This window comes from Capra hircus, chromosome 11, assembly GCF_001704415.2.
Source record: "Capra hircus breed San Clemente chromosome 11, ASM170441v1, whole genome shotgun sequence".
Lineage (NCBI taxonomy): Eukaryota > Metazoa > Chordata > Mammalia > Artiodactyla > Bovidae > Capra > Capra hircus.
Window position 1 is genome coordinate 14,930,810 of NC_030818.1, and position 26,304 is coordinate 14,957,113.

A 26,304-nucleotide genomic window follows, 5' to 3' on the forward strand; every position below is an offset into this window, starting at 1 on the left:
CTTAGCCTGACTGTTATTAGTTAAAACTTCTGTAGAGTGGCATACATCAGTTGAAAATTTTTAAGTGTGAACTTTTTTAAATTGGAAAATACTAACAAAATAACTTGTATGGAATTAAATTAAGAAAAGGAAGCAGTTTTTTAAGCTAGGCACCATAATTTGTAGTCGTCTGTCTCTAACATTTTAAATATGAATTAGACATCAGATTTCGTATTAGGGGATGAGTAAATTTTATTTACTTACAGTTTCTTATAATGTAAAGTATAAATTTTTGTTCAAGTTTTAACAGTTCCAATGACACATCAATGTAAAATTTGTATATTGTTTCTTTACTTTTCTACTTTGAAAGCTAATGTTATTTTAAACTAATTAAGCTTCAGTAATTTGACAAAATTCATTCCTGATGTAATTTTGCTTATTAGTATTTCTTCCTTCATGTAAGGGAAAAAAAAATATTGTCTTCTTGATTAAAAGTTTTAAAGTATAGTTGCATCATAGTGTCAGTTGTTTTTCTCTGCTTTTCTTCTTGATACGTATAATGTGTTCCTCAGTTGTGTGATAGAATGACTTTTTTATATTGTTACCAACAACAGACATATCTTCTATAAAAAGATAACCAAAAATCATTCTCTACTGAATGTTATGTTAGGTATTTTAATTTCTAGATGTGCATATATGTATATATTCACACAACACGCAGACCCACACACAGCTGTTTTGTATGCATCCTTCAGTGGTTTGGGGGGAAAAAATGGCTTGCTTGTAATACTCTCTATTTTAATTATTATTGGTTTTTAAGGATTTGCTTTTTAAAAAAATCTGTAAACTTTTTATTTAAACTAGGGGCAAGTGGATTACATCTCACTAAACATGAAAACTTTCACGGTGGGTTAGATGCCATATCAGTTGGGGATGGACTGTTTACCATACTGACAACTCTTAGTAAAAAAGCGTCTACAGTTCATATGATGCTGCAGCCAATTCTAACCTACATGGCCTGTGGGTATATGGGCAGACAGGTGAGTTCAATCCAGCAACAGTTGCAGTGATTTAAGTAGTCAATAGCAAGGGGAGCAGAGAATTATCTGTAAGACAGAGACAAATCGAGTATTCTAGTTATATGTTGGGAAATGAACAGAATCAGCAGATGAGAACTGTAGATTAATAATACAAGTTGAAGAGAAAAGTTTCCTTGAAATTGTCAAAGTTAACTATAGTGATATAAGAGTAAAATGTTTTTTAAATTTTAAGATTTTCTTTCCATTGTCTTAGGAAGTAGTTCTTTCCTTTTCCCTAGAAATAGTATAGTTGAATACCAACATGTTCTACATAGAAGTATATATGAAAATTTAGTATGAGTGTTTTGTTTCAAGCTTAAGTTGCATATTTAGTTTCCTTTCAGTTAAAAGGGGTTAGAGTAATTTTAAAAGAGAAATAGGTTAGAATGTTATTACTTTTTAAATTTCCTTTTTAAAAATGAAATTTTAGGAGCCAGTGTGATTATTTTACCTTCTAGTCTATTTACTATTTTTTCCAAAAGCAGATTTTAAAATATAATTTCTTAAGGAATCTTTTATATGTCATTGTATAATTATCATTTTCATAAATATGTATTGAATCTGTATATATATTTCCCCATTGGAAGATGTAGAGATAAATATTTGAGAAGGCTACATTTTCAAAGGAAAGTACTGTCTAGTGGAAAAGGAAATGAGTGCACATTAAGGTAGAAAATGAGAATACTAGGTAAAGACAGGCACAGAAAGTGCTGAGTTCCGAGGAGACTGTTCACTGACCTTCTGACACAGGCAAGATTTCTTAAATATTTTGGCAGACATTTTATATTAAGTGATTTAGGTTAAGTTTACCATTTTACAATAATTAAATATAAAAGAATGTTATATTCAGTGAAACTTAATTGTCCTAATTCATAGTAAATTAATAATCACCTTTTTAAAATCACAGCATACATGTATGGTTTTTTTTTTAGGGCTCTCTTGCTACTTGCCAGTTATCTGAACCATTACTGTGGTTCATTCTGAGAGTACTGGATACTAGTGAGGCCTTGAAAGCATTCCACGATATGGGTAAGGCCAAATTTCCAAAACTGCTGTTTAAGTGTAATCGTTAAGTAGTGCAATATGTTCTTATTTTGATAGTCTTCTGTGAAAGTTGACTTGGTGTCAAATCATCTGTGTTAAGATAATTTTAATTTAGTATTTTTTATAAATTTAGGTGGTGTTCAGCTCATTTGCAACAATATGGTTACTAGTACACGGGCTATTGTAAACACTGCAAGAAGTATGGTATCAACTATTATGAAATTTCTTGACTCTGGTCCGAATAAAGCTGTTGACAGCACTTTGAAAACAAGAATCCTAGCTTCTGAGCCTGACAATGCAGAAGGGATCCATAACTTTGCACCCCTGGGTAAGAAAACAGTTATTTCATCTTATGGGTGTGAATTTAAATAATAGTTAATTGGCTGCTTTGAAGCAAAAGTAGTTATCAAAATAAGTTGATAGTGTTATAATATCACCATTTTAATTAAAAACCATCGATTTTAAAGGCACTAGTTTTCCAAACTGTCTACTGATTAGAAGGAAGTTTTTATTTGTTCTTTAGTAGGAAAATGTTTTTTTTTTTTCTGAGTTTAAATAGACACAATTTGTGAAACTAGGTAGTATAGATTCTTATGTCAGTTTTCAGTATAACTGTTTGTTTTACAAAGCTTGTTCCTTCTTATTTTGAGTGCTTTTTTAAAAAATGAAGTTTAAAATTTATATAGTTATTCATTTTTTCAGTCTATATAGTATCTTTCTGTATTTTTCTTTTCATATTTGTAACTCATAAACATTGACAGTTTAGAATAAAGATGATTATTTTCAAGTTTATTTTTTATTATCAAGTGTATTTTATTTTCAAGGCTGTATTGAACATTGCTTTTTACTTAAATCATTTGAGAATTACTGTGCATGATTTGTTGTTGCTTGTTTAGTTTTCATTTGACATGTTAGTATGTAGAAATTAGGCAGCAGTTAACAGTGAACTTGTCACCTTGCCAGTTGACTGGATGCCCTGATTATTTGTGAATACTGTCACAAATTATGCTAAATATATTAAGTGGATTCATGATATTAAATATTCATGTTTTTAGCTAATTTTTCTAGTGTAATTATTGTGATTTGAATAGTTCTTGATGCTTTATTAGGTTTCTTTTGCAAGTTTTTATTTTATTTGAAATACTTCTGTAGGTACAATCACGTCTAGCAGTCCCACTGCCCAACCAGCTGAGGTGCTTTTACAGGCCACACCCCCTCATAGAAGAGCTCGCTCTGCTGCTTGGTCCTACATCTTCCTGCCAGAGGAGGCCTGGTGCGACCTTACCATTCACCTTCCTGCAGCAGTGCTCCTTAAAGAGATACATATCCAACCTCACCTGGCATCTCTTGCAAGTGAGTAATAATTTGTTTAAAGATCCACCATGAAAACAAACTGTAACATATAGAAGCATTTAAAAAATGAGAAATATACGCAGCAAACAGTGATAAACTTAAATAAAATTTCTAGATTGCCTAATTTTGAACAGTTTAATTTAATATTTAACATTACCACCACATCATTTACCGTTAAGTGAATTGGCATGACTGTTTCCCTGAAATAAACAGAATGTGTGATGAAATTTAAGGAAATATATCCTAGGTGTATATTATTTTGCTTTTCACCTTCCCCAGAATTTATGGCACTATAGCATTAAGACAAAATGAATTAGTTTGTACAACTGTAGATGGCTTTCTTAGATTTTCTAGTCCTCAATCCTAGCTCTATAAGATGAAATTAACATAGATTCCCTTCCCATTGTAAGATAATTACTTCTGCAAAGAATTTTTTATTGTAATATGTAGAGTGTGATATTTTGAATATTACGACCTTTAAATTTTTAATGTTTTGAGTATCATCTGTTTGATGCATTTTCATTTAATACATTTTGTTGTAACTTTGCAAGGGAAATAATTAATTACAAAGAATTAAAAAAATAATTTATACATTAAAAGAAGAAGGAACTCTTTCAAGCATTCATGAAGAAATATGAAGTACTATTTTACATTTGTGATGGTTGATTTATACAGAATTGTTGAAGTTGTGACAATCATTTATCTTGAATGATTGATTCTCATTGCTATCATATGTCACTCAATAATTTAATGAAGATCTATGGGAAATTTTGTAGACTGCTGGCATATATGGAAGAATACATTTTTATACTTATTTGCAATATTAGATTATTATTATACCCTAACAGAGTTGTAGAATCCACACATACCAGATTAAAATAGATATAATGAAAAAAATGACAGAAAAAAAGTAGATTAATGCAGTGTTTTGGCAAGTCAAAAATGAATATATTACATGGCAAAATATAAGTCATTATAACCTCCAACAGTGTAAGACTTAGAAGATAATCTAAGATGAGGAGGAAGCTGCTTTTGTGGGAAGGAGAAAGTGGCTTTGAATTGTAGCTAGAATTTATACACAGTAATTTGGACAGGAAGGACGTTACAATGGAGGACTCTGTACATTATGACAAATCAATAGGTTACATGTTTTCTGACACAAGTGTGCTTAATACTTTTGGTTTGAGATCAGAGCACAAACTAAAGATATAGTGTATTCCTGTAGAAATAACATAGCCTTTAGAATCAAAACATGGTCTTGAACATAAAATGTGTGAGGGTTTGGATTATTTAGTCTCTTTTTATCAGTTTGTATTGGTAGAGTCAAAGAGATTATATAATGTGGATAATACTTCCTTGAAAGGTTAGATTAAAATTAAAAATAATGTGACTTACCTAGTTCTCTGTGCAAACCAGGGGTATAACTGGCATATAATAAAAGTTACTTCTTGATTTTATAGTTGACATTAAAATCAAGGTTGAAAGGTTGTTTTAGTTGATAGATAAATTTATTAAGTATCCTTCCATGTTTGTGAGAAAGAATTTTCCCATAGCATCTGCCAGTTAATTACTTCATTGTGTGTGTGTGCTCAGTAGTGCCAGACTCTGTGACGCTGTGGACTGTTGCCTACCAGGCTCCTCTGTTGAAATTACCCAGGCAAGAATGTTGGAGCAGGTTGCCATTTCCTACTGTAAGGGATCTTGCCACCCAGGGATTGAACACATTTCCTGCACTGATAGGCAGATTCTTTACCACTGCAGCACCCAATAATTTTATTCAGTTCAGTTCAGTTCAGTTCACTTAGTCGTGTTTGACTCTTTGTGACCCTGTGGACTGCAGCACGCCAGGCTTCCCTGTCCATCACCAACTCCCGGAGTTTACTCAAACTCATGTCCATAAAGTCGGTGATGCAATCCAACCATCTCATCCTCCGTCATCCCCTTCTCCTCCTCCTTTGAATCTTTCCCAGCATCGAGGTTTTTTTCCAGTGAGTCAGTTTTTCCCGTTAGGTGGGCAGAGTATTGAAGTTTCAGCTTCAGCATCAGTCCTTCCAATGAATATTCAGGGCTGATTTCCTTTAGGATGGACTGGTTGGATCTCCTTGCAGTCCAAGGAACTCTCAAGAATCTTCTCCAACACCACAGTTCAAAAGCGTTAATTCTTTGGCGCTCAGCTTTCTTCATAGTCCAGCTTTCACATCCATACATGACTACTGGAAAAACCATAGCTTTGAGTAGACGGACGGACCTTTGGTTGCAAAGTAATGTCTCTGCTTTTGAATATGCTATCTAGGTTGGACATAACTTTTCTTCCAAGGAGTAAGCGTCTTTTAATTTCATGGCTCCAGTCACCATCTGCAGTGATTTTGGAGCCCAAGAAAATAATGTCTGACACTGTTTCCATGCTTTCCCCATCTATGTGCCATGAAGTGATGGGACCAGATCTTCGTTTTCTGAATATTGATCTTTAGGCCAACTTTTTCACTCTCCTCTTTCACTTTCATCAAGAGGCTCTTTAGTTCTTCACTTTCTGCCATAAGTTGGTGTCATCTACATATCTGAGATTATTGATATTTCTCCCGGTAATCTTGATTCCAGCTTGTGCTTCATCCAGCCTGGCATTTCTCATGATGTACTCTTCATAGAAGTTAAGTAAGCAGGTGACAATATACAGCCTTGACGTGCTCCTTTTCCGACGTGGAACCAGTCTCTTGTTCCGTGTCCAGTTCTAACTGTTGCTTCTTGAGCTGCATACAGATTTCTCAGGAGGCAGGTCAGGTGGTCTGCTATTCCCAGCTCTTTAAGAGTTTTCCACAGTTTGTTGTAATCCACAGTGAAAGGCTTTGGTGTAGTCAGTAAAGCTCTTGCTTTTTCGATTACTTCATTTGGCCTCCTTAAATTTCAGCAGGAATTTATTTTAAATATTCTGAATGTTTAAATTTTGAAAGGCAAAAAAGGATCGGAGGTGAAAACGATTTCTAAACTCAAATGTGTTTGAAATCATAGCAATATGATAGTAGTGAAATAATGAGCTTGTGAAAAGGTACTTTTAAAGTCATGTTCCTCCTAAATTATATACAGCTATAAACCATAGCATACTAATCAAATGCCCCATTTTGCTGGTGATAATTCTGAGAGTAGAAATAATAGAGTAATTGCCTGTTTTTGCTTTCTTCAAGAAAATGAAGTGTATGTGGAATGCATGTCTTCAGTTACTCTGTTTTTAGGTTAATGTTAGAATTTTTTATGTGCAGTTTTTATTAGACTATAAATTTCATATAATAGCTCCAAAATCAATTATAATGAAAGTTAGCGACAAAGTATGACTTAGCATATACGTATTCTTCTTATGAATTTATAATGAGTATAACTGAAAGCTGCCATTTTACTGTGAAGTGAAGTCGCTCAATCGTGTCCGACTCTTTGCGACCCCATAGACTGTTGTCTGCCAGGCTCCTCTTGTCCATGGGATTTTCCAGGCAATAGTACTGGAGTGGATTGCCGTTTCCTTCTCCAGGGGATCTTCCCAACCCAGGGATCGAACCTGGGTCTCCCGCATTGTAAACAGACGCCTTACCGTCTGAGCCACCAGGGAAGCCATTTTACTGTAGTTGCCATTAAAATATGAACTCGAGTTTACTTTTTCTTTAGTAATTGTCCAGTGCTCTCTTCCTGTAGCCTGCCCCTCCTCGGTGTCTGTAGAAGTAAGTGCAGATGGAGTCAACATGCTACCATTGTCCACTCCTGTCGTCACAAGTGGTCTCACCTACATAAAAATCCAGCTTGTGAAAGCTGAGGTAGCTTCCGCTGTCTGCCTGAGACTCCATCGTCCACGAGATGCCAGCACCCTAGGCCTTTCTCAGATCAAACTGCTGGGCCTCACTGCTTTTGGTACCACTTCTTCAGCAACAGTTAATAATCCCTTTCTTCCATCTGAAGATCAGGTATCCAAAACAAGGTATGTAGTTCCTCTTCCTTAAGAAAAACTTTTCTGTGCTTTTCATGAAATTTATTCTGTGGTTTCTTTGGGGTTTTTTTAGAGTTTAGAAAATTCTTTGTTCTATAGGTTTCTAAATAATGTCATAATTTTTTAAGTGTGAAAAAGAATAAATGCATAGAAACAGAACTTTGAGGCTGGTTAAAATTGAGATTCATGTGTGTTTAATTCTTGAGATGATCTGTGATGTGCTTTATGTGGGTGTGAGTTCCACTTCTTTGGACTGTAGTCGTATTTAAGCATTTCCAAATGCCTATCCCCAAGAGTATATCTGAATCAAACAAGTTGACCTCACAGATAAGCATCTGGTCTGTTACATAGTAATTCTTAAGAATATTGGCCAGTCAGTATGGGTTAATATGGCCAGTCAGTAAAGGCTTTGATTTGAACCATACAAATTGATACAAACTGACCAAACAAAGAAGGACCTGAATGTGTCCTTTAATTTACATTCTTCTGATAAATATGGATGGTTGAAAATTTTTTAGATTGGTTTTATTGTACGTTTTACCTGAGGAAAAAAATTGGAATTTCTTTTTTATTTTCAAGCTGCTAGGTCTTTTCAGTTTTGCGATTCTATGATCCTGTGCAGCTTATATTTATGCATATATGTATATATAAAACTATTTCCTGACTAAATAGAAAGTTCATAATTCCTAAATGCGACTTGTACTTAAGTATTTTTATTTTGTATGTTATAGGGGAAACTTACTGTGTGTTTACTGTGTGTTTTTATCTCATTGATGTTATAGTATTCTATAATATTCTTTTTTTAACATAGATTGTTGCTACCTACTTATGAAATACAACATGCTCTTTGTTTTTTCTGCTTTATAAGGCACAAATATTTTTTTAACCACATATCTCCTCCTCTTTTTTTTTTAAAGATTTGTTGCATGTAGTCCATTACAGAGTATTGAGTAGCGTCCCCTGTGCTATATAGCAGGTTCTCAGTAGTTATCTATTTCATATATAGTAGTATGTCAACCCCAGTCTTCCAGTTTATCCCTGGTAACTATAAGTTTGTTTTCTATATCCATGCCTCTGTTTCAGTTTTGTAAGTAAGTTCCTTTGTATGCCCCCCTCTTTTTAAAAAATAATCCACATATAAGTGATACCATGTCATTTTTGTCTTTCTGTGTATGACTTTATTCAGTAAGACAATCTGTCTATGACAATCTATCCACAACTTGCTGATCTTGGAGATGTTTTGTTTGAAAGTTTTTACTTCAGAAGGATGAAGTAATTTAAGCTACTTAAATTAACCCATATAGGCTGTTTTGTGTTTTGTATTTCAGTATTGGATGGTTACGGTTATTACATCATTGCCTTACTCACATAAGTGATCTGGAAGGAATGATGGCAAGCGCAGCTGCACCTACTGCTAATTTGCTACAGACTTGTGCTGCCTTACTGATGTCTCCGTACTGTGGAATGCATTCACCCAACATTGAGGTTGTGCTCGTAAAGATAGGACTTCAGTCCACTCGAATTGGCCTAAAGCTTATAGACATTCTTCTGAGAAATTGTGCAGCATCAGGCAGTGATCCTACAGGTGACAGTTAATTTTGATGTTTGAATTTTTACATATCTGCAGAGAAGTAGTATTTGAACTATGATGTTTGTGATTAATTCCATTTCCAAAATTAAATTCAGTATGGCTTCATTATTTTTGGAGTTTGATTTGTGTTATCATTGAATTTTATAGAAGTTATGTTTAATGAATAATTTAAGATTAAACTGAGCGAATCTTTTTGTCTCATTTGCTTATTTAGCAAATTTTTCCTTTTGATTCTCTTTTTACAAGATTTGAATAGCCCTTTACTCTTTGGAAGATTGAATGGACTCTCTTCTGACTCTACGATAGATATTCTTTACCAGCTTGGAACAACTCAGGATCCTGGAACAAAAGACAGGTATGTAGTGATCTCATTTTTCACATGAGAACATATGTGCACATAATCTCACGTAGTGGATGTTATTAATAATGCTTTTCTTAAAGATCTTTTTATAAAACTTAAGCTTAGGTATTACTGAACTTACAGAAATAAAGGAATATTATGTCTATACTGGATACCTGGACTATTTTGATAATAGTAATGTTTTCACTGATTATATTATCCATTGACATCTTTTCATTAGATTCTTTCCCTTCTTTCTCCTGCTTCCTACCACAAAGTGAAACACTGTCATCCAAGTAAATAATACTGATTGTTTCACCTAAATGTTTACTGATCTTTCAGTGTAGGTAATTTTAGGTAAGTTTTGCTAATGTAGTTCTTCCTTGATTTCTTCTACCTCCAAATTCATAAGGACTCCAAGTATCTTTGAAACATGTTTTTGTTTGTATAAGTAATATGAATTATCTTCATGCTAGAGACTGTTTCCTGAGTTAATATCCTTTTAAGTATGTTGAATATTTTATATTCAATTAAGATTCTTTATTTTTATTAATTTCTATTTAAAGTGAAATCATTTGGTATGTTGTTAAACAGCTTACTTTATGAATTATTAACAGATTATTAATTTTTTGGTGGGTTCTTACTCATTTTACAGCTGTTCACTGAGTAGTTGGTATACATCTGGCATTGTGCTAATACTAGAGATATAAAGTTTATTCAGTCCAACTTGGGCCCTCAGGACTGGGGAGACAGAACAGTGTCCCTAATAAGGGGAGATTTATGTAGTTCAGACTGAAGGGTATGAATTAGAGTGCCTGGCAGTGAAGTCATCTCGGAAAAATTGTTGCTTAATCCTTGATAATGTAATAGCTTTCATTAATTTTAGACTCATTGAATTCATGTACTCTGGGTTAAAAATATTTAAAGAATATATTTAACAAAGTAAAATTAGTTTGTCAGATAACTTCAAAATATTGAATAGGCTGATTTCCTTTCCATTAAACTTTTGCTTTATATAAACTATATAATAACTGTAATATATTTAAAAATATGTTGGAATATGTTTTGACAAAGTGAATAGTAATTTATGTCAGAGTTGAATCATAATGATTAATAGGGTTAAAAATATGTGCTAAATATTTTTCTAGAATAGGTTTCCTGCAGTCTTGTGGTTCAGAGAAGGCGATGGCACCCCACTCCAGTACTCTTGCCTGGAAAATCCCATGGACGGAGGAGCCTGGAGGGCTGCAGTCCATGGGGTCGCAAAGAGTCGGAGATGACTGAGCGACCTCACTTTAACTTTTCACTTTCATGAATTGGAGAAGGAAATGGCAACCCACTCCAGTGTTCTTGCCTGGAGAATCCCAGGGGCAGGAGAGCCTGTTGGGCTGCCGTCTATAGGATTGCACAGAGTCAGACATGACTGAAGTGGCTTAGCAGCAGCAGCAGTCTTGTGGTTATTTTATTTTTAATTTTTTTAAATCATAAGAAGAAATTGAGCTTAAAATTACTTTCTTAGCATTATGCAAATATAGCTATTTCAGAATATTTTAGAATTGATGTTAATGACAAGATTTTGGCTGCTGTTTTTTTAGGAAATGTTGCTTTTCCCTAATTGCCTCATCTCCCTTCTTTTCCAATGACTTTTCCTTATTTCTTATCATATGCAATTTAAAGCTTTTGATCCTTCAGGGTAGAGAGAAGGATTAAGTGGTATTATACACCTTCCCTGGTGGCTCAGATGGTAAAGTGTCTGCCTGCAATGCGGGAGACCCAGGTTCGATCCCTGGGTTGGGAAGATCTCCTAGAGAAGGAAACGGCAACCCACTCTAGTACTCTTGCCTGGAGAATCCCATGGGCAGAGGAGCCTGGTAGGCTACAGTCCATGGGGTCGCAAAGAGTCGGACTCGACTGAGCGACTTCACTTTCACTTTCATACACCTTCCACCTCCCATTTCTTTTAATGTTAAGCAAAGAATCTTGTGCTCTAAACTAGACATTTGAAAGTAAACAAAACAAAGATAAACAGTGTTTTGAGAACTTGACAATAAATTAAGTTAAAATTACAAAGTTAAAAATACAAAATTAAAAGCATTATTGGTTTAAAAAGTCTTTTGCTTTCATTTTGTGGACCCCGGCTCTAGGCATTGGCGTGTAGCAGGGTGGCACTTGAAAACGTATGTGTGTTGAGGCTGTTGGGTTGTCAGAGTGCAGGAGGTGGGTGGCTGCTACTAGTATTTAATGCTTGGGGACCAGAGATGTGAAACATGGTATATTGCATGAGATTCTGCACAATGAAGAGCTGACTGACCCCCAATCACTGCTCTATGGCATATGGATTTATTACGAAAAGAGTAAAAATTTAGAGGATAAAATTAATTTTTTTAAACTGTATAGTGTGTATGTTCTGCCATAAATGAGGTAAGAATCAATCTAATATTTATATGCTGATTAGATGAGTTATTGCAGATATTTTCATCACTTAAATAGGTACTATTGGAAATTTAGAATTATTTTGACATTATTGATTGCATAATTCCTTTTCCCTCCTATTTTAAATTAAAATTACTGAGAATAATCATATATTATTTTCATATATACATTGCTTACATTCAGTGGTGGAATTTATCTGTATTAAATGTCATCTGTAGTATAATTGATTATTTGAATTCATCTTCTTTTTTTAAGAATTCAGGCCTTGTTAAAATGGGTCAGTGATTCTGCAAGAGTGGCTGCTATGAAAAGAAGTGGCAGGATGAGTTACATGTGTCCTAACTCTTCATCGATAGAGTATGGTCTTTTGATGCCATCTCCTTCTCATTTGCACTGTGTAGCAGCAATTTTGTGGCACAGTTATGAACTGCTGGTAGAATATGATTTACCAGCACTGCTAGACCGAGAACTCTTTGAGTAAGTATGGTTTACGAAATTCTTTTTCTCCGCAGTATTAGATCACTTTAGGTTTTTACTTGATAAAGCAGCATTTTTATATGCTTAGTTGTATAAAAATAATGAAAGTACTAGATAAGTATAAGTGATATCATTTTGAAATGAGATGCTATTCGTTTAATCTTCATGTTTTAAGAAGCTGTACTAGTGTAATTGCTGCTTTTCCCACCTAAATTTGGAATGTTTAATGTATTCTGCAGTTCACATTGTTTCTTCTCTTTTGTAAATTTACTCACCAGATTGTTTTATCTTTAATATACAGCTTTGGAGGGAGAGCGTTACTAGAAATTTTAAAAGACTACTTTAGACAGTTCTTACAGTTGTTTGTTTCTCATTCTCTCTAGACAGCTATGATTGTTCTTTTGACTAGAAGTTTCCACTTAACCCACATTTCTTCACCATATGCAGTTAAGGCCTTAATGAGCTGACTGCCTAATAACTCTTAAGTCTATGGCAAAATATAATATTTATTTCTGAAGAGTTCTGTGACTCATAAAAGGTTGGCCTTTTGTTCTCTAGTCTGTCATTTTTGCTTCTTTTAGTTGGCATAGTCATGACTTATTAGTGAAGCTCACTAATAGTTTTCATTTTGCAGATATGAATTAAAACCATTAATCATGTCAAATTCAATCTAAACACTTCTTTGCTATAACTTTTTCATTATTTTTTGTATGTCATTTTTTTAGGTCACACAGAGAATGGTAGAACCATTTTGATAGAGATCTCAGTTTTCTGTGCTCATCTTGCAAGTCTTACTTCAACCTAATGAAGTACTTAATGATGTTTATCAGAACCAATCTTTTTGAGACATTATAGTGTTGTAATACTGAATGTTAGACTGTGTACTTTTCATTAGAGTGATTCCTAGTAGAAATAATGGATGGTGAGGTCTTTCTAAAAATTTTTTTTTAACATGGTATCTTTTATTCCCTAGGTTGCTTTTCAATTGGTCCATGTCTCTTCCGTGCAATATGGTTTTGAAGAAAGCTGTGGACAGTCTGCTCTGCTCGATGTGTCACATACACCCAAGTTACTTTTCTTTGCTCATGGGCTGGATGGGCATTACCCCTCCCCCAGTGCAGTGTCACCATGGACTGTCCCTGACAGACGATAGCAAAAAGCAAGATCTCAGTTCTTCTTTAACAGACGACTCTAAAAATGCACAAGCACCTCTTGCCCTAACTGAATCACATTTGGCAACCCTTGCTTCCTCTTCTCAATCTCCAGAAGCTATCAAACAATTACTGGACTCGGGTTTGCCTTCTCTTCTTGTGAGGAGTCTGGCTAGTTTTTGTTTTAACCACATTTCTTACTCTGAAAGCATTGTTCAATCAGTAGACACTTCCCAGGACAAACTGAGACGACACCACGTTCCACAACAGTGTAATAAGATGCCTATCACAGCAGACCTGGTTGCTCCTATTCTTAGGTTTTTGACAGAAGTTGGCAATAGCCATATTATGAAAGACTGGCTTGGTGGGTCTGAAGTCAATCCACTATGGACAGCACTTCTGTTTTTATTGTGTCACTCCGGATCCACCTCTGGAGGACACAGCCTAAGTGCACAACAGGCCAGTGCAAGATCAGCTTCTCTTTCCTCAGCTGCTACAACAGGATTGACTACTCAGCAGAGGACAGCGATTGAGAATGCGACTGTTGCATTCTTTCTGCAGTGCATTTCATGTCACCCTAATAATCAAAAGCTGATGGCCCAGGTAAGAGTAGAAAAACTGACTTCCGTTCCAGGTGTCTTATTATTTTAATGTGCTATCACATAACACTCTTGAAATTAGTTCAGAAAGTGGCATGTATTAGGGCCAGGTGATGAAGTTTCTGGTTGGGTGCATCTAAAGATTTGAATTTAAACCACAATTAATATTAAGTACTGATATCTCTTCCCTCCTCTCTTCACTTGTTAACATAAGTCAGTTATTCTTTGTGATGAATGATGGACAAACTTCAAGATTCTTGCTAAAGGTCAAACATTCCTCTTTTTAAAAAATCTACCCCCAATACAATCTACCCCCAATACAATGCTTCAGCTCTTGGAACAAGATTGACCACTTAAAAGGTGGCCGTTGAAGGCCTTATCTGCATCAAGGCATTACATTTTGTAGTAACTGGATTGTTAAAAGCTGTTGATTTGCTTCTGATGAAGCAAATTTGAGTAGGTTTCAGATAGGAGACTCTATAAATCACATTCAAAGTATGAAAGATTATTGTATTGAGTCTGGGGGCCAAGAATCTTGAAAGCTGGAATTATCTCTAAAATAATTGTAGTTCCTTTTTTCCAGATTTTGCTTGTTCCAGCTGTTGTGATCTTCAACAAGTTTTAAACTATAAAATGGAAATAGTAATGCCTGCCTCTCAAAAGATTTTTTTTTTAGAGGATTATAATGTAAACAAGCCTGCTACGCTATGTATACTAGCATAGAGCTTGTTTGAGACATGGTTCAGTTCAGTTCAGTTCAGTTGCTCAGTTGTGTCCAACCCTTTGAGACATGGTAGACACCAATAAATAGGAGTGAGCATGTACTCCCTAATTTAATAGTGCTTATTCAGGTTAAACTATTAATATCTAAAGGGATGAGCTATTATAATTTTTAAAAATTACTGAATGACTTAACTTTTAGAAGAGGAAGATACTTTATTGCCTCAGCTATATTATTGGGAAACTATCTACTTAATGTGCCTAATTTGAAAGAAATGCTTAAATTACCAGTTTAAGTCCTTAAATATGAGTATTTGAAAATTTGGTTTCTGCCTGTGGGTAGAGTGAAACTTTCTGTTCCATTGTCTTCTGTCCTAGTTTCCTCTCTTAGATTCTTGTTAAGGGTTTATTTTATATTTTTAATGTATTTTTTTCAGAATTTTTATTGTATAGTAACCACATTCAGATATTGATTGACGTTAAAATTAAGTTGGTTATGCCAGGTATTTTTTGAAAACCCTGTACTAGTAACTTCTCTTATCCACAGAAATTTCTGATTCGCTTTTAACTTCATGTCTATTTCTTATTCATTTAAGATGGAATAATGTATTCTTTAATTGCTGATGTGATTAATTGAAACATTAATCCACATTTAAAATTTCCTCTTTATTCTTTAAAGTAAAAAGCTGGAAGTGCCACATTTAACTTTTTAAATCTCTCATTTTGTCAGGTTCTCTGTGAACTGTTTCAGACATCTCCTCAAAGAGGGAACCTTCCAACATCAGGCAATATTTCAGGGTTTGTACGTAGATTATTTTTGCAGTTGATGCTGGAGGATGAGAAAGTGACAATGTTTCTTCAGTCTCCCTGTCCAGTGAGTATTTTACAATTAAATTAAATCTTAATGATGAACTGTGTGTAAAGATATTTTATGTTTTCATATCAGCTTACAGTTACCTCTAATTTCTAATATAGCAGAATGAAACTATGATAGCTTTTATACTTAATGATAGGACTTAGAAAGCTCAGCTAACTCTCTGTCTGGAATAACCTAGTTGTAAATTGCCATGAATAGTATAATTTGATTTGGGAGGAAAAGTGACAGATTGTTGGGTACAACAGTGCTAATGCAAAATTTGACCAACAACTCATGACAGACATGCCGCATTTGAAGAAATATAGAAAATAAACTCATATATTTTTGTACGCATTATTGAATTTTTATTTTTATGCTTTTGAAATTGTTATATAATGACATATGTTTCAAAAAACTCTTTTCTTTATCTCTTGATTTCCAGCTGTACAAGGGGAGAATCAATGCTACTAGCCACGTCATCCAGCATCCAATGTATGGAGCAGGCCACAAATTCCGAACGCTTCATTTGCCAGTCTCAACAACAGTATCAGAAGTTCTGGACAGAGTGTCAGGCAAGTCAGATTTACATATTTACTTTTCTCTAACTATGCTATATGTATATAGGAATTTTATCATTTTTATAATTTTATTACATTTACTCAGGAACTATTTAATGACATGAAATGGTCAAGATGGTTTCACATTTCAAAACATGGATGCTGTGTACAAAATGTATAATACATTCCAGCACCAGTAACTCTTTTGTTATTAAGTATGTTATGTGTAGTAGTGGCAGAACTGGCAGTTGGAAATGGCAACAAGCTGTGGGAAGCTGTTGATGGAATTTTCTTGAGATAATCCATAAGGCTATTTTATAGTAGATGAATTACACAGTATATTAGGTTGAATGACAGCATTCTAAGTAATAAGCATTTACTAAATCTAGGGGATAAATGAATGGTCAGTAGGTAGAATCGGCTGGTGACTTTATAACAGTGAGGAAGACAGAACTTTTCCCCTAGATTTCTTGCCTGTATTTCAAGAGCTCTCAGTTGATGCCTTTAAATAGGATATAAGTTTCTGAAGTAAAAGCATTTTGCGGGTAGAATGCTGGTTGACTGTGGTGAGTTTCACTTTTTTTGCCGCTTTGAAATCGTAGTCATGATGAATTCATTGAGTATCTGCTATGTGTAAGCACAGTAATTTCTCCTAGGGTTGTAAAAGTGAGCAGGACACATACTCTGCCTCTCAGAGTATTTATGATATTTTGTATATTGTCAGAATAAAAAACAAACTGAAAATTTAAATGTTTTCAATTTAATTATAAGTCAGTGTGTTTCTAAGTCTTTGAGCAACACTGTTAACTGAAAGAAGTTAGGAGTTCCCCCAAAACTGGTGTTATCTATTTATTAGTTGGAAATATTAATCCAAATTTGAAATAAAAGACTGAGTTGAAGAGATTGGGAAGTTGTTACCATACATATTTGGGCTTCCCTGGTAGCTCAGCTGGTAAAGAATTCGCCTGCAATACAGGAGACCCTGGTTCAGTTCCTGAGTCAGGAAGATACTCTGGAGAAGGGAGAGGTTACCCACACCAGTATTCTTGCGCTTCCCTGGTGGCTCAGATGGTAAAGAATCTGCCTGCAGTGCAAGAGACCTGTGTTCGATCCCTGGTTTGGGAAGATCTCCTGGAGGAGGGTATGGCAACCCTCTCCAGTATTCTGGCCTGGGGAATCCCCATGGACAGAGAAGCCTGACAGGCTGCAGTCCATGGGGTCTCAAAAAGTCAGACATGACTAAGTGACTAAGCACACCAAACATACTTACATAGATGCTAAGGTAAACCACATGAATGAATATGGTCACATTGAGAAAATAAAGTAGAAAAGATTGTTATCTGTTTTAGACATGAATGTGTGCATAATATTATAATACTTTCCTACATTGTACATATTACACAGTAAAGTGTTAGAATATATTATAAATGTCTAACATTTTTTTCTTATTTGAAAACCTCCACATTACCTGTTATAGCTAAACTTTGTGAAAATTTGATTTTACACACTTTTTTCTACATTTCAATTTTCTGAAATTGTGCCTTTTACATGATGAAGAAAAAATTTCTAATTGAAGGAAGGAAGTGAAGAAGAGTACTGAAATTCAGTTTTTGAGATGTCAACATTTAACTTAATCGAAATGTATAGACATAGTACAGAATAACTGGAAGTTCAGCATTTTTATTTATCTTTACCATAAATGAATACTGTTTTCTAAAATGTCTTGTTCTGTCATTTAGAATATTGAGCAAAATAGCTCCCTTTATTATATAAAAATTAAAAATAAAACTGATGGTTGTGGAAGAACAGTATCCTACTAAAAAGTTCAACTGAGTTATCCTTAGCAAATATCAGAAACTTCTAAGTGCCTGCTTTAACCTCTGGTTAGCAGTATTTTGGTCTTTAAACTGTATTTGTGTTCTTTAGTCACATCTCATGATATATTAATATGTGCATATGTATTTTACTAATATTCTTGAAAACAAAGAATCCAAAATTATATAAGTGGTCCCTTTACCTGCTTCTGTTGCTTTTAATTGTATTGCTTTCAAATAATGATTCTATTTGTTGTTTTTTTAAAATTTCTATCATTGTTTTTAAGCAATTTTTATCATCAGATAATATGCCTTGTAGTTTTCTTCATGTTGCTTATGATTTTTAGTTTTTTGACGTAAATCTGTGTTTATGAATTTTATCAGATTTGGGGATGTTTTGCCTATTAGTTTCTCAAATATATTTGTCTTCCCATAACCCTGCTCTTTTAGGGATTCTAATTACACATTTTATTAGGCCTCTTGAAGTTGTTTTACAGCTCACTGAAGGTCTGTTCTTTTTTCCCCCATTTTCCCCTTGTGCTTTTTGAGTTTCTTAGTGGTTAAATAAGATCATTGTATGGTCATCATTTATTTCATGATTTGTAATAGCATGCCATATTCAAAAGCATGAAAGAAAATATTAATTCAGAATAATGACTATCTGTGAAAGTCCTTGGTATTCATTTGAAAGTACTTGTAAAATATGTGATTTTATCTAAGATTCCTAGCCAAATAAAAATAATAAAACCAGCAACCTGTGTTCCTTAAATTTGTTTGGTTATACTCCTATTTGTAGCAGGAGAGGTCTAATGTAATGCATATTAGGATTAATCCTGAGCTTGAGTTCCATATTGCCCTTTACAGATTGTATCAGTAACCTTGCTAAGACTGTTTCCTTATTTTGAAAATAATATTCTTCCTTGATATGCATGTTATGAGGACTGAAATATATAGATACAGCTGATAAGCAGATTGATCTATGCCTAAAATAAAACAGAAGTTCTTGATAATAGTTTTAAAAACTAGTACTGCCTCTAGAGGTAGTACTATTATAATACAAAATATTTTCTAGAGATTGGAGTTAGGTATCCTGGCCTGAGGAGAGTGAAGAATCCCTTTCATTGATAAAAGCAATGAGAATTGAATGTGTCACACTTGCCTTCATAATGTTTTTTCCAGACCATTTACATTGCCTTTGTGTTAGTTGCAGTATAATCTTAGGTAAAGTCCCCTAAGATATTTATTATTTCCCTTCTTAATGATTTTTGAGAATCAATGTATTTTACACAAAAATTTTTTATAGATACACCAAGTATCACTGCTAAACTAATCAGTGAACAAAAAGATGACAAGGAAAAGAAAAACCATGAAGAAAAAGAAAAAGTTAAGGCAGAAAATGGATTTCAGGATAATTACAGTGTTGTTGTTGCTTCAGGTATGATTTTTTCATATATAATCTTGACTTTGTTGGTTTCTATAAAGCGTAACATATGTATAGGAATTTTATGTAATAAACAGTATTAATGTAAAAAGCTGGTGTAGTGATGTCTTACTATTAAATATACAATTATTGTATCAAATCAGTTACTCTTTGGCATTGGAATTATTAAACTTATTTTGTGCTTACTGTATCTCATCAGATACTGAACATGTGTTAATAGTTTAGATGCTACATTTCAACTTGACAGTGTACAGAGACTTATACTCTTTAAAAAGTTCACTAAGTCTTACAGAATTTTTCTGTAGCTTTTTTTTAAATAAAAAATACAAATTGAAAAAGTATTCATGAGTTTTCACTTATGATATTGTGCTCATTCTATAAAATTAGAAAATAGAAATCTTCAAAAGAAAATTGGTTGAAAACTGAGTTTTTATTATATTAGATGCAGGAAGGGGAAACATTGGTCAAGGTAAGGGATAATCTTAGAGGATATTTTTCTTAACAAAATTCTTAGTTCAGAAGAGAAAGCTCAACCTAGATTACATTTCTTCTTAAATAGAAGACCTATATATTGGTTTAATCTGTTGTTTCTCAGAGAAAAATTAAGAACAAAAGCTTTTCTGTATATATTTGCACCACATTACTTTCCAGTAAATGGATGCTCATCTACATGTATTTCAGAGAATACAGGAATTAATTGATACTTTCTTGAAAAATAGTTACACATGCATCCAGTTATTCATTGTGGTTGTTTAGTTGCTAAATCATGTCCAGTTATTCATGAAGTATAATAAATGATAAATAGAATCAAATACACATAGAATCAAATGACAAATAGAATCAAGAGATTAGATACTACATGAAAAGAAATATTTCTGTCTTTTGGTGTTCCTGGCGCTTTAGTAATATATTGTAGAAATACACTTTTACTTCATTAGTGTGTTGGCTGCATAAAGTTTCTGTTTGTTTGTTTTAGGGTTGAAATCCCAATCTAAACGTGCTGTGTCATCTACGCCACCTCGCCCACCATCCAGGAGAGGGAGGACAATGCCTGATAAAATAGGAAGTGCTTCCTCAGGAGCAGATGCTGCCAGCAAAATAATTACTGTCCCTGTGTTTCACCTTTTCCATAAACTCTTAGCTGGTAATGTTCACAATGATAAAGCATATCAGAAATTTTAGTAATCTTACAAATGAATAAATCATGTGTCATAACCAAAATCATGTTTAATCAGATGCTGTTGATGAGATAAATAATTTGGTGAGACTTTATTCATACAGATCTCTCCAAGAGAAGTGAGAATAAAAAGCAAGTAACCTATTTAATACCCTTTTTTTTTCTTTTACTTTACAATACTGTATTGGTTTTGCCATACATTGGCATGAAACCGCCACAGGTGTACATGAGTTCCCAATCCTGAACCCCTCTCCCACCTCCTTCTCCATATCATCTCTCTGGGTCATCCCAGTGCACCAGCCCCAAGCATCCTGTATCCTGTATCAAACCTAGACTGGCGATTCATTTCTTACGTGATAGTATACATGTTTCAATGCCATTCTCCCAAATCATCCCACTCTCTCCCTCTCCCACAGAGTCCAAAAGTCTGTTCTATACATCTGTGTCTCTTTGCTGTCTCGCATACAGGGTTATCATTACCATCTTCCTAAATTCCATGTATATGTTTTAGTATACTGTATTGGTGTTTTTCTTTCTGGCTTACTTCACTCTGTATAATCGGCTCCAGTTTCATCCACCTCATTAGAACGGATTCAAATGTATTCTTTTTAATGGCTGAGTATTTAATACCCTTTTTAAACATTATAATGTTGCAGTTTTGCACTAGTGTCTTAAATTTTGTTATGAATGTGCTATAAAATGATCAGTAAAATTAATGTTTTAGTTAATTCGTAACAAGTTATATAGGACGTAATGTGAGGTTAATTTTAAAGAACTAGTTCTAGCAGTGGAATCCTTAGATGTAGTCCTGATAGTTAAGCTTCCTCTCTTCCTGAATCATATTCTTTGACCAGTATACTTTCCTTTGTCAAGATAATAGCCATTTTATCTGCATGTGTGTGCTGTATCATTATAATCAAACTGCCAACTAACTTTGGATTTTACTTCTTAGCTTTAGACATTGTTGACTTGTAGCAGAAGTCAGTAAAGTATGCCAGGTACACTGGATGTTTCTTTTTATAAAAACATTTTCATAGGAGTACAGCTATACCCATTCTATATACAAGGCAGCAGAAGAGACAAAGGTGTAAAGAACAGACTTTAGGGCTATATGGGAGAAGGGGAGGGTGGAATGATTTGAAAGAATAGCATTGAAACATGTATATTACCATATGTAAAATCAATGACCAGTATAAGTTTGATGCATGAAGCAGGGCACTCAGAGCTGGTGCTCTGGGACAACCCAGAGGGATGGGGTGGGGAGGGAGGTGGAGGCGGGGTTCAGGACGGGGGCACTCACGTGCACCCGTGGGTGATTCATGTCAATGTATGGCAAAAACCACCACAACATTGTAAAGAAATTATATCCTCCAGTTGAAATGAATTAATTTAAAAATACCTTTGCATAGGAGTACAGCGGTGCCCGTTCATGTGTGTATTGCCCTTAGCTGTTTTCATGCTACAGTAGAGGTAGTAGTTGCAGCAGAGACCATACGACCTCCGTAGCTTAAAATAGTTATCATCTAGCCTTTTTGGAAAAGATTTGCTAACTCCATATTTGTGGAAAATGTTTTTCTCCCTGTTTATCATTGCTCAGAAGATCTTAGTGGGATTTGGTTAGTAACTAATTAACACTTTGTATCAGTTCAGTTCAGTCCGTTAGTGGTGTCTGACTCTTTGTGACCCCATGGACTGCAGCATGCCAGGCCTCCCTGTCCATTACTTTGTATAGACATTATTGATTATACTTGTCAAAAACAGATTTGAGTTTTGTAAACTTTCTGTTGGCTATTTTTCTATTGTTTTGAAATTGGTGTCAGAATCAGACTCTTAACCTGTAATTTAGTAAAAGCATCAAGTGATTGAATAAATTGAATCAAGTAAACGTCTCCCTCTTGGATTCCAGTTTTAACTTAGTTATGTCATTTTTAGGCCAGCCGTTGCCAGCTGAAATGACGCTTGCTCAACTTTTAACTCTGCTATATGACCGAAAACTTCCTCAAGGTTACCGTTCAATAGATCTGACTGTTAAATTGGGATCCAGAGTTATCACAGACCCAAGTCTGTCAAAAACAGATTCTTTTAAAAGACTGCACCCAGAAAAAGGTATGTGTACAATACTTCTTTTAAGTTACAGTCTATAATCTGAGCAGGCAGGGATTTCTGTAGCTGATTACTTAATGTACATTTTATTACATCAGCCTGAAAGATACATTTTTTTCTTTATGACTGAGTTATTTGTGAATATAGAAAATTGCCATTATTTCTGTTGGAAATTAATGTTAATTCCTTTTGTAGCATCACTGTATTTTTTTATGGGCCCATATGCTTTAATTTTTTTCCCCCTTTGGCTACACCATTCAGTTTGTTGAATCTTAGTTCCCCGACCATAGATTGAACTCGGGCCCTCAGCAGTGAAAGCATGGAGTCCTAACCATTGGACTGCCAGGGACTTCCTAATTTTTAAAAAATATTATTTCTGAATGAGCCATGTTAATTGTTTATAATTATATAATCAAAGTGTGGGCCCCATTTAGAATTTCCAATTTACTGATAATTTATACTGAGTGATATTTTGTGCTCATAAACATTTTTTCTCTCAAAAGTGGGATCATACAGTTTCTTACCTTTTTATTTTTATATATTCAATGAAATGTTTCTAAATGTGCATTTTTACTTCCTATTTTTATATGGATGTAACAATTTATCTGTTTCACTGTTGTTGAAGCATTCTGATTCTAGTACTTCACTACTATAAATGCTATTTAAGCAATGATTTTCATAGTGTGAGGTATGGTATCTTATTTATCTTCAATTTTTCCCTTGATTCAGTATTTAATTATTAGCCCTTTGTGCTCTTTAATAATAAATTTTAAGACATTTCCTTTGTCCCAATTTTCAGCAGGATAATTTGTCTCTTTTAATGTTCATAGGATCTGGTTGTATGTGAACATAAGCTTTTGGTTTTCCTCTGTGAATGATTCAGATTTAACCAATATGGTATAATTTTCAGTTTTCAGTAAGAAAATTTTTTGTCACTATTCAGTTTTTCCTATTGAATACTTTCAGAGCATCACAGGCACGTAATTTAATATTTTCTGAAGTCTCTGATGTTTTACTTATTTGCCCTAAAGAATAATACTTCTCAGACTTCAGTGTGCTTGCAGATCACCTACATGACATTATAAAATTTCAGATTCCTATTCAGTAGGTCCAGAATACGACCTGAGAGTCTACATTTCAAAAGCTCTCAATATGATGCTGATCCTAATTAGACTATGTAGTGAAAAAACTATAGGGAGCAACATCAGAAGTTATTTAAATATTTTTGTAGCATCTAGCTTTAACATAAATAAATCTGAACAGCAGGATAATTATGCTCTTTTGTTGAATAGAGAGATGACAATAGCATCTACTTTGTAAATGAAAAAGTATTATAAAAATAAATCCTCTCTTTTAGCTGTTATTTGCGATTATTCTTTTAGATCATGGAGATTTACTTGGTAGTTGTCCCGATGATGAGGCTCTCACTCCAAGTGATGAATGTATGGATGGGATATTGGATGAATCTTTACTTGAAACCTGTCCCATTCAGTCACCATTACAAGTTTTTGCAGGAATGGGTGGACTGGCTCTTATTGCAGAAAGATTACCCATGCTATATCCAGAAGTAATTCAACAGGTAAGATAAGATTCCCAATTAATTATATCATTCATGGCAAAGACCTGTTTTTTTGTTTATGTTTAACTTAACCTTTGGAAGTACCCTCTCCCTTCAAGTCTTTGAGTATTGTATAAATCTTTCAAAGCTCAGCCAATATGGAACTTTCTAAGAACTCAGTTTAGTCGCTCAGTTGTGTCCGACTCTTTGCCACGCCGTGGGCTACAGCACACCGGGCCTCCTGTCCATCACCAACTCCTGGAGTCTACCCAAACCTCATGTCCACTGAGCCGGTGATGCTATCCAACCATCTAATCCTCTGTCGTCCCCTTCTACTCCTGCCCTCAATCTTTCCCAGCATCAGGGTTTTTTCAAATGAGTCAGCTCTTCCCATCAGGTGGCCAGAGTATTGGAGTTTCGGCTTCAACGTCAGTCCTTCCCATGAATATTCAGGACTGATTTCCTTTAGGATGGACTGGTTGTCTGTTACTAAAGAAATGTTGTAAACCAAGCACATTTGCCAAGGTCATCACATTGTAGTGTTTTTATTTCTATGCTTCTTAAGATGTGATGTTAATAATAGATACTACTAGAAAATAGGGGAGTAAAGTAGTAGTATATACTTCTTCCCAAATACACTATGTCTATGTCTTTTTGCTTCACTTTTATTTCTTTTAAGTGCCATTTCTATTTTGGTTGTTTTTAAAACATTAACTTCTTCCCCTGTCTGTTAGTGTTACTGTCATTGAGGGGTGTACTTTAAATGTCCTTTTACTAAATGAAGGAAGTGTGTGATGCATGGAAAGCTGTAAATAGGAAGTTCTTTATTTTTGTTGATTGAGGTCGGGAAGTTATTCTCTGTAATTTTATCTACTTTGTGTATGTGTGTGTATAAGTTTATGTATGTATTAGTTTCCTAGGGCAGCTGTAACAAAGTACCACAAACTGGGTGGCTTAAAACAACAGAAATTTAATTTTTCTTACTGGTCAGGAGGCTGTAAGTCTAAAATCAAGGTGTCACCAGAGCATGCTCACGTTGAAGGCTCTAGGGGAGAATCCTTCCTTACCTCTTCTTAGTTTCTGATTATTGCTGACAGTTAAGGGCATTCACTGCCCTCTAACTACACCACTCCAGTTCTGCCTGCATTTTTACATGGCTGTCTTCCTTTTCTGTATCTGTATCTCCCGCTCCTTATAAAAACACTGTTCATTGGATTTGAGGTCCACCCTAAGCCAGTATGACCTCATCTCTTAATTGATTACATCTGCAAAGACCCTGTTTTCAAATAAGTTCACATTCACAGATGCTGGGGGTTAAGACTTGAGCATATCTTTGGGAAGATACAGTTCAACCCACAATAATACCTATTTAGATAAATGGTTATTACTTCTATTCAAAGAATTTATGGTATTTTTATTTTTGAATATAACCAGGATATAAGATGACTGTCACAGAAAAACATGAGTAAAATTTTATTGCTTTCTAAAAATTGTAGTCATATAGCTAAAAGTTTGAAATGGAAAAAAACTCCAACATGCTCAAGATTATTGTTGCTCGGTGAAAATGACTTTCCTAGTTCAGTATTCAGTATGGTTCATTACAGTGATTGGAGACCAAGTGCTGCTATAATAAATAGCTAGAAGAATGAAAGTAACTTTAGAATTGAATATTTGTCATGGAAGAATTTTGAGGAGCATGATATAACTTGCCTTGAACAGATGATTAGTAGAAATACGGATGGTAAAGCCTTGTCCAGTGAGGGCCCAGAAGAGAGTGAGGCTCATGATAGGGAGAACCTATGTATCATAGAGAATACCTTAAATTGGGTTAAGCAGATTGTTGGTATAAATATGGATGTTAAAAGTACTAGTGGTGTAGTTTAGTAGGAAATGAGGAAACTGGAGGAAAGGAGATTCCCTTTTAGTGATAGAAATCTTAGCGTATTTGTGTCCTGTATGTGGAAAACAGGACTTGTAAGTGATGAACATGGATATTCAGCTGAATTTCCAACCTAAGTGTGAAATTACCTGTTTTCTTCTTGGTACTAATAGTAAAATGTGAGAG

The 26,304-nt window shown here is 34.5% G+C and overlaps 1 protein-coding gene across 6 annotated transcripts in view; it reads left to right on the plus strand.

Moving 5' to 3' along the window:
- The window catches only part of BIRC6 (baculoviral IAP repeat containing 6), a 210,165-nt gene that overhangs the window by 116,474 nt on the left and 67,387 nt on the right, over window positions 1-26,304 (plus strand). For all 6 annotated transcript variants that reach the window (XR_001918779.1, XM_018055092.1, XM_018055093.1 and 3 more), the window contains 15 exons: window positions 844-1,019; window positions 1,991-2,087; window positions 2,236-2,430; window positions 3,255-3,455; window positions 7,134-7,413; window positions 8,751-9,007; window positions 9,260-9,368; window positions 12,042-12,263; window positions 13,237-14,017; window positions 15,464-15,607; window positions 16,032-16,161; window positions 19,264-19,395; window positions 20,378-20,545; window positions 22,511-22,684; window positions 24,064-24,260. Coding sequence is in view for 5 of the 6 variants with exons in the window: in XM_018055092.1 (XP_017910581.1) it covers window positions 844-1,019; window positions 1,991-2,087; window positions 2,236-2,430; window positions 3,255-3,455; window positions 7,134-7,413; window positions 8,751-9,007; window positions 9,260-9,368; window positions 12,042-12,263; window positions 13,237-14,017; window positions 15,464-15,607; window positions 16,032-16,161; window positions 19,264-19,395; window positions 20,378-20,545; window positions 22,511-22,684; window positions 24,064-24,260 (3,263 nt within the window). In the remaining variant the exon portion in view is untranslated. The remainder of the gene's footprint in view (window positions 1-843; window positions 1,020-1,990; window positions 2,088-2,235; window positions 2,431-3,254; window positions 3,456-7,133; window positions 7,414-8,750; window positions 9,008-9,259; window positions 9,369-12,041; window positions 12,264-13,236; window positions 14,018-15,463; window positions 15,608-16,031; window positions 16,162-19,263; window positions 19,396-20,377; window positions 20,546-22,510; window positions 22,685-24,063; window positions 24,261-26,304) is intronic.